Below are 15,670 nucleotides of genomic sequence, written 5' to 3'. Positions count from 1 at the left end.
TTTTGATGTAGCTTTTTGAAGGATTTCCCAGCTTATTAAAAGGAACTGCGAGCAGTCTGGTGCTTTGGCCGATTCCTAGAAGTGTGCTTTCTTCTTGATCTTATTCATTCTTGCAGGGGATTAATCATAGACATTGACACCAAAAAAACTTCAGGTTTCTCTTTAAATTAGAACTTTATTAGTGACCTGTGTGCTTCTACGTGTCAGTTGCTCTTGAGAACTGTCCTCGTGGTTTCTTTCTGCCAGAAACACAATCACAAATTCCAAGTCTTTCTTTATGCTTTTGCATTACTTATCTTAATCCTCTGCCAAGCTACAAAGAAGTTGGAAAATATCTGTTTATCTTCCTATAACTCCAATCTAGCAGGAAAGATTCTTTCTGATCCAAAAGTAAATGATTAGAGGGAGACTCAGCGTCTCAGAAATCCCACAGCTCCCATGTTGTTGCAGGTGGCTTTGGAAAGTCTGGGAAACTTGGTAGGTGGAAGGAGTGGAGCATCTAAGAGCTAATTAATGAGGGCTGGTCTAGCGAATGGAACAACAGAGGAAACTTGTGGGGGAAAGGGGCCGTGTTGGGACAGTCATTGTTTTACTGTGTGTATCCTTTCATTTCTTCCTTCCCTCCTCCCCAAAAGATTTGGGTTGTATGCGTTTACTATAGTGTCAGTAGATCTGCATCTGTCCTTTTTGATAAAAGTTTTGACTGAATCCTGTGTGGGTTTTTTTTTTGTTTTCTTTTATTTTTTTTTCCCCAATACTTAATTTCTGCAAAGGAGGGAAGGGCAGGCTGCAGCAGGGTAGTCGCATACATCTGACAGCTGTAGGCTGTGATTATTTTCTTCCAGCTAGTAGGTGTTTGTGTTTTCTCTGATATTCTGTGTAGCTTTTCCTCTTTATAAGAAACTGGTATGTCTTCTGTTACAAAACGTGGAGCAAATGTTGTTCTAATACACTATTTCTATGCTATATATGCAAGAATGGTACCTAGATGTGGAAGAGTCAGGTGTGTGCTCTTTGCTTGAGTAGTTTAAATCCATCTATTTGAAACAATGCATTAACTGCTAGGCAACAAATGAATCTTGTGCTATCATTCACACTGGAGTCTGTCTTGTATTGGATTATTAAGTAGATCCTTGGAAAAAAAGTGGGAAAGAACTGATTTTTGTCCCAGTCACGAGGATGTGAGTCTGCAAGGAGTCCATCTTGGTTCTTGGGTAATTTCAGTGAGTTATTTGCATGCAGTGATGTCAATAGGAAAGTTTGACTGATATGAACCCCAAAATATACTATAACGCTGTGGTTTGGAAACTCTTCTGGGACACTGGAGAAGATGGCCTAAGTTTTCTTTGGCAGAGGAGTTGCTCTAGTGGGTGTAGTCCATCCTGGATAGATGTCCTCTTCACCAGTCTACTAAATAAAGGCATCTTCTTTTTGACCTCTAGTTGGGTGGTTTTGGTCCTTCATTTCGCACTTGGCAGGCATAGCTCTAATGCTTTTTGGTATATGTCTTTAGCCAATACTCAAAGAATTAATAATGATTTTTTTTTTCCATCAAGTTCCTTTAACTTTCATTTTGTTTTTCTCTCTCCAGTTCTTAGTTTCTCTTTGAAATTTCTGGATTTTGTTACTTACACTGTGTGACTATTACATTCTATACAGTTAAATTATTTCAGCTGCTGCCTCTTATTCCATTGAAATAATGGTAAAGACTGTGAAATCATTTGGGAAAAAATACTAACACAAAAATCAGCTGAAAGTTGCTGGGAATGTTTTGTGACTGAATTTCTAAGATTTGTATTGTGTGGAAAATAAATATAAACTGTAAAATACACTCACTGTGTTGCGATAAAAAGGGTTCATTTTAATCTTAAAATCCCCACAAGCCGGAAGTATTCCGTGAGGGAAGAGGAGATGTGGGAGAAGACACAGTAAGCACTGGTTGCAGTCTGAAGTCTCTGGTGCTTGAATGGGCAAGGAAACTTTTGTTTTCCCTGAACGTTTGAATCCAATGCCTGAATATATTATTTACTGCTTAAAATTTTTTAGCTTGCCCTGTGAAGGTTCGGAGTCATTGGCTTCTACATTTTCAAAATGAATCGAGTGTTCCTAAAACTACAGCTTCTGTTTTTGACTCAGTAATTTGTGATAGTCTCATAAAGTAATGGCCCCTTGAGAAAATATCAGTGTACTAAGTGTAGTATGTGTTTCCATGTTACCTGATGGAAAATTAGTCTCCTTTACTTTTTAGAAAAAATTATTTCTGCACTGTCTTCCATAGGTCAGAACAAAGATTGCTCAAAGTATGGTTTCTAACCATAGAAATGGTTAGAATGCTTGAAGCTGATCTCTTTGTTCATGCTCACAAACTGAGAAAGTGGGGGTATCGCATGCTGAAAATGTAATGTTACTGCATAACGTCCCCAACCTCATACCTGCTGTAATTCTCATTCTTCTTTAGTGCCTCCATTTCTTTTCTGCAGATGTTAGCATGTGTGTTTGTTGCAGTCAGCCTCTCTCTGAACAAATCTAAAGGTTGTGGAGACTCCTTTTTGTCACATGGAAACAATGGGCTTCATGTGAACTTTAAATGTGCCACAGTTGCAGAACTGTTTCCCAGGCTTTCCCCATGGATCAGGGCATGGTGTAAAAAAAGTGATGTTTACCTGCCTTGCAAGAGGTCAGGATGTCCAAGCAGAACTGTGTTCAAATATTCGGCACCATAGAAACTCTGTTAGGACTCTCTGGTTTTGTGTGTAACGTAATTTTTTACTTCGTTTATAATAAGTTAGTTTTTTATTTTTCCTACACAATTTGCAACCAAATTAAAAGGTAGAACTAACAGAAAACATACCATGTACGTTGGTGACGTAGTTCCAAAAAATGTCATTCTTATGGGCGCTAATAATTTGTTCATCAAAATCACTATAGCCAAGTAATGTTCCAGCAAACAAATGTTTTTTCTCAAAGCAGGGGTGGGGCTGTGGTGCATTGTTTTTTTTCCTGCATATATGGTGCATGTTTTACCTTGGCTTTGCAAGAATGGCAGTCGTCAGAGATTTCCTTTTAAGCCTTTCCAGATTTTGCATGTGACTCTTAATGGAGAGAGGAGCAGTCAGGGGGTGTCTTGTCTGTACACTGTCCAAATGAGTCAGTGTAGTCAGGAAAGATCGCTGTGCTAGTTGCTGGTTATGCAGAACTCCTGAAACCTTATGGACAACCAATGTGCAGAGCAAGGTCTTCACTCATTACCCATGCTGGCTTATGGCAGAGCATTTTGTGTTGTTAAACTTACATCATTCAAAATAGTTATAGAATTTCAAATGAGGAAAAAAATCCGTACTTCTTACTGTCTCCATTATCAAGAAGTTTCCCTTTTCCTTATTGAAAAGCTATACCAGACATATGTTGTCTTATAAAGTAAAAACCAGTCTCTAGATGTTATATGTGAACAGGCATAGTGGGAAAAGTCTTAATGTGTTGCAGCTGGCATAATAGTCATCCTGCTTAACACACGTGTACTGGCTGGGAAAAGGGGTTTCCTTAGCAGTGGTACTTTTTGGCTTGTATGACTTCTGTCATCCGTTCAGGACTCTTGTTGCCCTTTGTGCTTCGTTGGGCTTTTCAGCTGAAGAATTTGACCTTTTTTTGACCATGTGCTGGTTTTAATATGTTTTGAATATTTATCATCCAGGATGACTTACCTGTGTAAATCATAAGGAGAAAGAAACATGGTAAGATTTTTGATGATGCCTTCCAGTGTAGCAACTAAAAACTTGGCAAAACACTTCTAGAATAATTAAAACCGTTCTTGCTAAAATTAGGCTTTTCTGGAAACATGAACCCTTAGGCCAGCTGCTCCAAGCTATGTAAGGAGCAGAAGTCTGAGAGTCAGGTATCTCTAAGGCTGTACAAACCACTTAAAATGTGTTTGTAGGACAGCTTGTATTTCTAGGCATGCCTTGAGAGCTTCAAATGCTCCTTTTGTTTGGGTTTTTTTTTTTTGTTTGTTTCTTCCCCCACCCCCCTGCCCCTTAGTGTACAGAGAAGATGACATATATTACTAGGCTTCTGGCAAGTTCCAGGCTGCTGGGATTGATGTTCCTTTTTTAAAAAAAATCTATTTCACTTGGTTAAGTGCTCTAGTTAAAGAACTAAGTGGATTTTGAAAATGTGCTGTGAGTAAAAATGTAGGTGAGCTGTTCTAGACTGTGAAACTTTGAAGTTCAAAAGAAAAAAAAAGAGGGGGGGGGGAAGTTAAAGGGTATAATCTGCCAGGTTATTTTCTTGCTAAACAGTTCAGTTGTAGTTTCTATCAGATTATAGTAATGACCTTCCAGAAGTGTTTTTTGTTGACCATATCTTTTTTCATCCTTCACAAGAGACTCCTTTTATGTGTCAGGTTGGCCTGTGTGATGCCAAGCTTCTGCTTCCCTGACAATAGGGAACCACACAGGTAATTCACGTTCAGAAGTCTGTTTTTCCTTATGGATAATCTGAAACTCACTTGAGGAAATTGCAAGCTGTTGAATGAGTTTTGATTTCCCGTTTAGCAGTTTGAACAAAGATCATCTTATGTCCTTGTGCTGGAAGCAATGACGACTGATGTTTTGTTCTAAAGGCCTTCATGGAAAAGACTTCAAAATTGGGCTACTAAAAATGAAACCATTGTTCAGCAAGAGGGGTGCCACCTTCCTTCCAAGTTGTGGTTCATGCTTCCCAAAGGATGGCCCTGAGTCAATCCTTGGAGCAACATTCCTTTCATTCCCCAACCGAGGAAGAAATTTATGTACAAATTGAAGACCAAAGATCAGGGGGTTCTTTCCAACTCTTCTACTTTTCTTCTAGCTCACATTATTGCTGTCTCTTTTTCTCTTGCTCTTTCTGTTTCACCTCTGGTTCCTCTCTTTATTCTTCTTCATAGTGTTTTACAGCCTTCCCTCGCCTCTGCATATCTCTGGATGGGTAAGAGCAGCACTAACACCTACAAAAGCGAGGATGCTTTCTGAGCCCCTTCTCTATAATGAAAAAATCTCTTCTGTTCATGCCATGCTTGTTTTTGAGATCTTCAGGAAGTGTCTGAAGAAGTAACCATGGCCTACATTGCATCCTTCATTTCCTTTGAGGACTATGTGTCCTGGTTACAGATTCAGATGTTTTAATCTTCCTGACTGGCAAGTAATCTGTCTAATCCCAGGCTGTGTTCTAGACAAGTTTGCTGGTTTTTGTTGTGTTTTTTTTTGTTTTGTTTTGTTTTGTTTTTTAAAGGAATATTTTTTTTTTCCTAAGACCACCTACTTCCCTTATTTCGTTCCTACTCCTGCCTCCTTGTGCACACAAATGTAAGCTGAAGTCAAACCAATATTCTTAGTGTATAGCAGTGAAAGTAGGAAAACTAACCACCTTCACATGTATTTCTCTTCCCAATTTAATTTTATAACTTGAAGCTCAATTACATTTTATGTAGTTTGTGGTTTTCTTTTTGATATCTGGTATTTGTAGCACTGTAAAAAATATTTTAAAATCTTGGTGTGTTTTTTTTTTGTTACCTCTCTAACTTAACCAGCATCCCAGCAGTAATTGGCCAAGAGAAAGTAAGGAATTTGACCTCCTTAAAATTGACATGCTAATAGAAATACTGCAGGGGTCAGCTTGTGTTACTGAAAATAAAGCAAATGTACTGCCTGAGCTCACTCTTGTGTTTCAGAATTGTCTTATCACTGTATTTAAAATGAACACGATTTAGCCTGAGGTGGAGTGGAATGTTTTTAATTATTTCTGAAGGCTACAGTTGTGTTCATGTCATAGGTCTACAGCATAGGAGCATTATTTAAGGCTGTGTAGTTAATGCTGTGCTGAAATCTGAATTTGATATTTTAACTGATGATGATGTCAAGATTGTTCTCCTTGTGCCCCCCCCTAATCAGCTGTATAGATGTTTATAACTTATTTCAGTCTGCGTCTTGGAATCATAGAATCGTTTAGGTTGGAAGAGACCTTGAAGATCAAGTCCAACTGTTAACCTAGCACTGCCAAGTCCACCACTAAACCATGTGCCTAAGCACCACATCTACACATCTTTTAAATACCTCTGGGGATGGTGACTCCACCAGTTCCCTGGGCAGCCTGCTCCAATGCTTGAAACCCTTTCAGTGAAGACATTTTTCCTAATATCTAGTCTAAACCTCCTGTGGTGCCTCTTGAAGCTGTTTTCTCTTGTCGTATCACTTGTTACTTGGTAGAAAAGACTGACACCCACCTCGTTACAGCCTCCTTTTAGGTAATTGTTGGGAGCGATAAGGTCTCCCCTCAGCCTCCTTCTTTCCAGGCTAAACAACACCAGTTGCCTCATCTGCTCCTCATAGGACTTGTGCCCCAGACCCTTTGCCAGCTCCATGGCCCTTCTCTGGACATGCTGCAGCACCTCAATGTCTTTCTTGAATTGAGGGACCCAAACCTGAACACAGTATTCGAGGTGTGGCCTCACCAGTGCCAAGTACAGGAGGACAATCACTTCCCTTGTCCTGCTGGCCACATTATTTCTGATACAAGCCAGGATGCTGTTGGCCTTCTTGGCCACCTGGGCACATTGCTGGCTCATATTCAGCTGGCTGTCGACCAATACCCCCAGGTCCTTTTCTGCTGGGCACCTTTCCAGCCAAACTGCTGGAACTGCTGTCTTGTTCTTGAAATGCAAGAATGTAGGATAGATGCAAACCAGTCTTTTTTCCTCATTATGTCAATATCCTGGAGATATCCTTCTGGTGCTTTACTGTGCAATCTGTGCTTGGTTTGGAGATAAATCCCTCCTCCCTTAAAACAAGTTAAACTGCAAGTTTAATGTTGTTAAAATAATTAATAAAACACTGAATTAATTATGGTATTTGCATTCTCTTTGTAATTAAGGACATCTCAAGAATTACATAGTATTTGTGTTATCAAATGCAGGTTTCAAAGCTGTGATATAGAACAACTTTCTGAAAAACTCTATGCAAGTCAATTGGTTGTACAGTGTGTCCTTTTCTTGTTCTTATCTGTCAGAACCATTAGGAAATGAAAACTAGAGGAAGACTTGGATAACTTAATTTTCCTTCTTGAGTACAGTACAGAAAACGAAAAATACAACGTATTTTCCCATTCCTCTCACTTATAGTCAGTTTAGTTTCCATAGGAATGTTAAGCAGTCATTGTAAGAGCTCATGAGACGATTTCTCCTGATTAAACAGTCCAAGTGGAAAACTCTGACGTCAAAGGTGACTGTCCCTCTATCCCCTTACCTATCCCTGTGTGTGCACATACACACGCGTGTGTTGTGTGCTTGTGCACTTCATTTGCTGCGTAGGTCACCTCCTTCGCTTGTGTGGTGAAGGTTTGCTTTGTTTCTGGTTGCACACTGATGATGAGAAATCAAAGAACTGATTCAAAGTCAATCACTTTTTTTGTTGTTAAGTTGTAGTGCTGTAAGACTATTTTTCCTTCCTTAGAATGCTAATTTGAAGTAGTCCTGTATACCTACACTACATGTTTTTTCATATTGTATGTGTTTGTTTACTCGCTACTCAAGACAGCTGTGATGGTGTAGACTGAACATAAACAAGCTTGTAAGAGTACATTTATTGTTCAAGTTCTCCAGTTTTAGATGGAGTTGTTGCTGGTTTTGAAGGTGTCAGGTTCTAAAGTTAATGCTCTTTCTCACACAAAAAATTGTGAGGAATAAACAGATTCAAAAAGTGCAACAAGTATTATGTGAAATAGAAGTGACAGTATCTTCTGTGCCATGAAGATATGCCGTGACTTTTGGTTCATCCAGGAAATCTGAGTAATATAATGGGGCTGTGGGAGAGAAGTGAAATGACTCAAAGAAGAAATGTTAAGCCAAACTGTCAGTGAAGAGGTTTTTGCACAGAAAAAAAATTATTCTGCATTGAATGTCAAGATTTATTTACATAGTTTTGCTTTAATTGAAATAAAGTGAAACATTGCTTGTAGTTACCTGGTTTTTCTGTCTGTTCTCAAAGTCAGGAGTATAGATTTTTGCCCAGCTCTTAAATTAGTGATGTTACTAATGATAATGTTTTAAGCTTTAAATTTCTTACCAGAACAAACAAAACAACCTTCAGCAAAAGTAAAAAGTGGTAACAGTGTGTAAGGGTCACTTCTCAGTGTTTTTTTTTTTTTTTTTTACTGTGGGGGTGACTGAGCACTGGCGCAGGTTGCCTAGGCAGGTGGTAGAGTCTCAATCCTTGGAGGTACTCAAAAGCTGACTGGAGGTGGTCCTGGGCAACCAGCTGTAGGTGGTTTTGCTTGAGCAGGGGGGCTAGACCAGATGACCTCCAGAAATCCCTGCCAACTTCAACCATTTTGTGATTTTCCAGAAATTTTCTGTGCGTGTGTGCATGGGGCGAAATTCCGTACCTGTCATTCCTTGAATATAGCGGATATTTGACAGGTGAGCTAATGTATGTAAGTGTGAACTAGTGTTCCTGGAACATCAATGTTTGAATAGGGCACAAACTTACGGGTGCCTAATTGAGCTTAAGTATTCACCTATATGCTTAAGCATCTTAAATAAACAAATAAATAAAAAATATTTTTTTCGAGAGTTTGTGCGGATAGTACTTTTGGATAAAAGCCCTGGTAACCTCAGCTGTGGTCATCTTCCTTTTTTTTTTTTTTTTTTTTTGAGAGAGTATTATTTGTGCTGTCCTAATCTTGCCTGTCTTCAGAGAACACTAGCAGTAAATATGAAAAATGTTATTTATTGTTGACCATCTCCATCGCAGTGTGGTTCTTGTTTCTCTGTTTCGATAATTGTGCTCCTCTAGGGGAGGAGGAGTCGGTGTTTGGGTCACCGTGTGAAGTGAAGTATTTTCCAGATTTGTCCAGAAGAATCTGTTGCTGTGAAACTTGAAGTCAGAGAGGCTGAGATTTGTGCATGTGTCTCATAGTAGGGAAATAAGGAATCCAATTTCTGTGGCCGAGGCTTTCAGAAACTTGGAAGGTAGCTTTCTCTTTTCCTCTGCTTAAGGAGAGGAAAGGAATCTTCAAGGTTTTTGGACAGCTTGAAGCAGCTGTGTGCATACATCCTTAAATGTTCTGGATTTTCTAATCCTGTGGCTGACTTCTGTTGTAAAGTGAAGGCTCTGTATCGATGCTCAGTATTTGGACTGTAATCTATTTGCTTCCTGGTGACTTATTGTCACTTATTGAACTTAACTTATAAGTTCAAAACTTTAATATTAAACATATGGCTGGTTAATCTTCAAGTGCATAGCTTAGATGATCACCTTCAGAATAGCTCATGGAAGACTGAAAGCTAGTTTCTGAGCACTACAAAACCAACATTTTAGTAACTTTTAATGACCTCAAAGCCACTTTTATTCTACACAAAATACATTCTAGAAGTAAATCCATATCCTACCTTCAATTTGAAATTTGGTGTTAGAGATCTTTTATGGAGTTTGACTTAAATCTGCCCACTCAAGCCTCGAGGGGAATTTTGTGTATGTCTCTTTTCATCTGCTTTTCCTTCTTGCTACCTCAGCTGTTTTGCGGAGGACTAATGATGGAGAGGAACTGGTGTGCTAGAAGAGATCAGTGCTCATGGTTAGGGTGCCTGAGGTCCTCATTCATGGTTGAATGCAGTGGTTATGTAGGGAGCATAATTTTCAGGGTAAATGTTACATAAAGATTCAAGATCCATGGGGCAGCAAGGAAACCATTCAGCAAGCTCTGTACCCTGGACTTCAAGAAGGCGGACTTTGGCCTCTTCAAGGACCTGATGGGCAAAGTGCCGTAGGAGGCGGCCCTGGAGGGACGAGGGGCCCAGGAAAGTTGGTCCACATTCAAGGAGCACCTCCTCCAAGCTCAGCAGAGGTGCATCCTGACGAAGAACAAGTCGGGCAAAAAGACCAGGAGGCCTGCGTGGGTGAGCAAGGAGCTCCTGGACCAACTGAAAATGAAGAGGTTAGCCTATAGAGGGTGGAAGCGGAGACAGATAGCCTGGGAGGAATACAGAGAAGCTGTACGAGTGACCAGGGATCAGGTGAGGAAGGCTAAAGCCCTGAAGGAATTGAATTTGGCAAGGGATATAAAAAGCAATAAGAAAAGCTTCTATAGGTATGTAGGGGACAAAAGGAAGTCCAAGGAGAATGTAGGCCCCCTCCGGAAGGATACTGGTGCTCTGGTTACCCGGGACATAGAGAAGGCTGAGGTACTCAATGAATTTTTTGCCTCAGTCTTCACTGATAAAGCCTCTTGTCTTACCACCCAAGCTGTGGAAAGAACTAGCAGGGACTGTGAGGATGAACCACCGCCCACTGTACTTGAAGAGCAGGTTCGGGAACATCTGAAGAACTTGAAGGTGCACAAGTCCATGGGACCTGATGAGATCCATCCGCGGGTCCTGAAGGAACTGGCGGATGAAGTTGCCAAGCCACTGGCCATTGTATTTGAGAAGTCGTGGTGGTCTGGCGAGGTCCCCGATGACTGGAAGAGAGGGAACATAACCCCCATTTTTAAAAAGGGGAACAAGGAGGACCCGGGCAACTACAGGCCGGTCAGCCTCACCTCTGTGCCTGGCAAGGTCATGGAGCAGATTCTCCTGGGAACCATGCTAAGGCACATGGAGAGCAAGGAGGTGGTGGGTGACAGCCAACATGGCTTCACCAAAGGCAGATCGTGCCTGACCAACTTGGTGGCCTTTTATGATGGGGTGACAGCATCGGTGGACAAGGGTCGACCAAAAGATGTCATCTACCTGGACTTGTGCAAAGCTTTTGACACTGTCCCGCACGACATTCTTCTCTCTAAACTAGAGAGGCATGGGTTTGATGGATGGACCACTCGGTGGATAAGGAATTGGCTCAATGGCTGCACTCAGAGAGTAGTGGTCAACGGCTCGATGTCCAAGTGGAGACCGGTCATGAGTGGCTTCCGCCAGGGGTCTGTGTTGGGCCCAGCCCTCTTCAACATCTTTGTCGGTGACGTGGACAGTGGCATGGAGTGCACCCTCAGCAAGTTCGCCGATGACACCAAGCTGTGTGGTGCCGTCGACATGCTGGAAGGGAGGGATGCCATCCAGAGGGACCTCGACAGGCTGGAGAGGTGGGCCCGTACCAACCTCATGAAGTTTAACCAGGCCAAGTGCAAGGTCCTACATCTGGGTCATGGCAATCCCAGGCACAAATACAGACTGGGCGGAGAATGGATCGAGAGCAGCCCTGAGGAGAAGGACTTGGGAGTACTGGTGGACGAGAAGCTCAATATGAGCCGGCAATGTGCTCTTGCGGCCCAGAAGGCCAACTGCGTCCTGGGCTGCATCAAGAGGAGCGTGGCCAGCAGGTCGAGGGAGGTGATTCTCCCCCTCTACTCTGCCCTCGTGAGACCTCACCTGGAGTATTGCGTCCAGTTCTGGAGTCCCCAACATAAGAAGGACACGGACCAGTTGGAGAGGGTCCAGAGGAGGGCCACGAAGATGATAAGAGGGCTGGAGCACCTTTCCCAAGAGGACAGGCTGAAAGAGTTGGGTCTGTTCAGCCTGGAGAAGAGGAGGCTCCGGGGTGACCTTATAGCGGTCTTCCAGTACCTCAAGGGGGCCTACAGGAAGGATGGGGAGAGGCTGTTCAGGAGGGCCAGTTGTGATAGGACAAGGGATAATGGTTTTAAAATAGAGGGAGGTAGATTCAGGTTGGATATTAGGAAAAAATTTTTTACCATGAGAGTTGTAGAACACTGGAACAGGTTGCCCAGAGAGGTGGTGGATGCTCCATCCCTGGAGACATTCAAGGCCAGGTTGGATGAGGCCCTGAGCAACCTGATCTAGTTGGAGATATCCCTGTTTGTTGCAGGGGGGTTGGACTAGATGGCCTTTGAAGGTCCCTTCCAGCCCTAACCATTTTATGATTCTATGATTAACCTCCTGTGTTAAGCAGTGAGGTAAGAAGTGATAAAAGTAGATAAAGTAAAGCAAACTGTCTGCTTTAACTATAAAGTAGACTTTTCAGTGGAATATGCCTCAGATGGTGTGAACGTGCATGAGAAGCAAGAGATTGGGTTTGCTTATGGAGATGTATACAGGCAAATGAAGAAAAATAAAAGTAGAATTGTTATGTGAACAGCGATCTGATGGTCCCTTAATGGCAAGGATGCCTGAAGAAAGTTTCCTGATAGCTCTATTGCTTGAAATTAGTAAAATTTAGAGTTAAAAACACCAGAGGGAAAAAAAAAAAAAAAAGATTTTGTGTGGTTTTTGGTATATTTACCTGTGCAAATCTAACACTCAACTAGTAGAGTGCTGTTACATTTTTAGACTCAAGAGCAAGTGCTATGATATGACCTTGTAAACCTGTGATTTGCGTGTGGTGTAAATGAGACGTACGTGTTCCGTTCAGCACGGAGCATGCAAAGACAGGAGGTAATGGATGGGGCTGCAGCAGCAGCAGCGTGTGGGCAGAATAAGAGTGAGCAGTTCTCCCACCGTGCACTTGAGGGCTCTGAAGACTGTGAGGAATGGTGCAGAAACCATTGCAGCTGAAGAATGTATTTTAACTAAATTGGTGCATTGTACCTGCGCAGGGTTTAATGCTTGCTGGGCCATTTGGCTATTTGCCATAATTGGCTTTCCATTCCCTTGATTGGAATCATAGATAAAAATTTGCTAATCCACTTTCTTTGCTGAAAGTATTAGAAAAGTAATCCATCTTTTAAAAATGCTCGAGCAAAATCATGTGGTATAAAGAATACTTTATGGAATAATGAGATTAATGAGAACTGTAAGGCATATGCAATTTAAAACATTTTTCTGTGGTTTTAAGGGGAAAAACGCAATCTAGGCGCTATAAAGCCGTAAGCACTTCCTTTTTTATACACTGCCTTTTACATGTGTTACATGCTTTTGTCTGCGTGATAAAATGTGAGTATATGTTTATGAAGAAGGAACTGCGATTTATTTGTATTTTTCTGATGCTTGAAAATACCTGATTCAAAGTTCTTGGCTCTGTTCTTTCTTCCCTCTCCCCTCTTCTGCCCACAGGGCATCAGAGCACGCATTTTGGAGACCCTTGTAATGCTTATTCTACTTGCACTGCTTATCCTTGGAATCGTATGGGTGGCTTCAGCACTCATAGACAATGATGCTGCCAGTATGGAGTCTTTGTATGGTACGAAATTTAAAAAAACACCACACTAGTTTCATTTTAATTATGGAAACGCATGTTTTCAATTAAATGTGTTTCTAGTAAATGCTATGTGAGTATTGCCCAGGTTGAAGAAGCTGTCTTAATTTAGTCAATACCATTTTTCTATTAAATCTGGTTTTAGCACGTTGCAAAGTTCCATGCTCACGTGGGCACGACGTATGTTAAAAACAACTGACTTAAGTGGGATGGAAGTAAAAGCTGAAGATGTTTTTCAAGCTGAAGTACTTGGGGATTTAGTTGCCTGCTGGATTAACTGAGTGATTTTTAGTTTATACTTGAAAATAAAATTGTTCAATCCTGAACGCTTAAGAAAAGAGTTAATTCAGTTGTGTATGTGACGTAAGTAGCCTATTTGTAATAAGCTAAGGCCGTGCTCAATGTTTTCTTCACAGACCTCTGGGAATTCTACCTCCCATATTTATATTCCTGTATATCACTGATGGGATGCTTGTTACTTCTGTGTAAGTAGTTTCCTGATTATTCCAAAAGATGAATGATGTTGTTTATTTTCTTTGAAGATGAAAGGAAACTTTTTAATTGTGAAAATTAAGATTGTGAAAGTTGTGGTTTTTTTTTTTTGTTGCTGTTTGTTTTTTTTCATTCTTAGGTTTAAATTTAGATGTAAATTTGTTAAGTTTGAGTTCTGAAGTTTGTGAACAAATGCTACGTTACACTTTCAGGTTTTGAGGAACTTCACATCTCACCTAAAATTTAAATTTTTAACTTTTTAAACCACGTATTTTAAAAATAGGGACTGTGTTCTGCAAAGAAAAGCACAATTTTTAAATAGATTGTCTTCAGGAGGTCAGTAGCATGGAGAGAAAGTTATTTTGGACACGTAGTTTGTCCTATATTCAGTAAACTATCCTCCTTCCCTTTTTAATTGAAAATGTTCCAGTATAGACAGAAGCTGGAACACAGTGCAATTAGCTTTCATAATCACAAAACTGCTATCTGGCTAGTCTAGAGGTCAGTTATACAATTGCATATAAAACAAATGCAGTAAAAAAACCCCATCCTTACGTCCACTGGTCCTAGCCAGAGATCAATCATTCACGTTTAGGGAAATAAGAAAGATGATGGAAGGCTCCAAATCCCACTTATAATTTTGATGCCCCTGCCGCTCTCCCCCTAAATAACTTCTAGAAAGTTGCTGAAAGGGAGACAGAACATCTCTCTAGATTATCATGGTTTCACCTGTTGTCCAGGCTTTATGGATTTACAGCTAACATTTACAGGGCTGTCACTCTGGAGAAAGGGTGGGGAATGATAGTTTGAAGTGTCCTTAAAACTAATCAAATCTGTCTTTGAAAGGTGTTAATCACAGAGATCTTGGTGAGTCTCCTTAGGTTCTCTGTATGTGGAGATTCTGAAGTCCATTTTAATGGAGGGAGAGAGGGAAGTAAAAAAAAAAATAAAATTAAATGCTGAGTGTTTTAATGGGGAAGCTGGCTTACAAACTTCCTACATCTGTCTTGCAGTTTGTTTCAGCAGAGCTGAAAACACAGCATGTGTTCTGGGACTGTTGTAAACCAGTTCACCAAAATAATTAATTGTTCACCAAATAATTAATTGTATTATATTAATAATAATTAATAATTGTGTGCTTCTCCTTTTTTTTTTGACAGCACTGTTATATTATAATTGAAACTATAAATATGTATCCTCATCCATGCTGATACGAATTCCTTCCATCTTCTACACACTTCAGCAATTGAAGGCTGTTCTCCCTAAACTGTTCATTTTTACTGGTTTTCTGCTATCATGGTTTGAGCCTTTCTCCCAACAAACATACATGCACCATACCTGGAAACCATCACAGGCTATGATCAAAAAGCGCCAATCATTATTTCATAAAAAAATAGCTTAAAATCTGGTAGTTGAGGCTACTGTCAACTGGAGTTGCAGTGTAACTTTCAGAGCAAAGCAGCTTCATGATCTCTTGACTTTACAGCTACACCTGTGCTGATAGATTAAATGTGCTTGAGGTGTTCTGCAGTGCTGTGGCCAACTGGTGTCGTTCCATTGGTGATATTGCAGTTTGCAGAAGGTGGCTGTGTACGTATTGCCTCATGATAGTGGTTCCTGGACTGCATGAACTCCAGAACTGCGCCTGGGAATTGTTTGGAAAAGTGCTAACTGGCCCAGGGCAAATCGTGCCAGGGATGGTTCTGGCAATTTACTGGTATAGACAGTCTAGCCGTCATGCCCAGGAATGTATCCTGGCACTGCTGAATTCACTGGTGTCGACATAGCCTCTGGTGCCACATGCTTTGAATAAATAATTACTTGAGCAAGTTTAAGATATCTGATTATATGGTGTTCTGTGTTGACAACAAGTTCAGTTATGCTCTTGGAGGGGGGAGATGCTTGTCTTGTTCAAAATTCATACAATAGCAGTGTTTCTAAAGTTCATACTGGGAGTTTGAAGCTCTCGCAGTTCTCTTCAAAACCATGCTGGTTGTATGTGGAAT

The 15,670-nt window shown here is 40.8% G+C and overlaps 1 protein-coding gene across 4 annotated transcripts in view; it reads left to right on the top strand.

Annotated features, from left to right (window-relative positions):
• LMBR1 (limb development membrane protein 1) overlaps nt 1-15,670 on the top strand; it is an 81,655-nt gene that overhangs the window by 45,884 nt on the left and 20,101 nt on the right. For 3 of the 4 annotated variants that reach the window (XM_086614365.1, XM_086614364.1, XM_086614367.1), the window contains 2 exons: nt 13,031-13,157; nt 13,589-13,657. In XM_086614365.1, coding sequence (XP_086470491.1) covers nt 13,031-13,157; nt 13,589-13,657 — 196 coding nt within the window. The remainder of the gene's footprint in view (nt 1-13,030; nt 13,158-13,588; nt 13,658-15,670) is intronic. The other variant, XM_086614366.1, reaches the window with a different exon arrangement.

Source organism: Tauraco erythrolophus, chromosome 7 (assembly GCF_009769465.1).
Source record: "Tauraco erythrolophus isolate bTauEry1 chromosome 7, bTauEry1.pri, whole genome shotgun sequence".
Classification (NCBI taxonomy): domain Eukaryota; kingdom Metazoa; phylum Chordata; class Aves; order Musophagiformes; family Musophagidae; genus Tauraco; species Tauraco erythrolophus.
The sequence above is the reverse complement of the archived record's forward strand: the minus strand, read 5'-3'. Positions and strand labels throughout refer to the sequence as shown.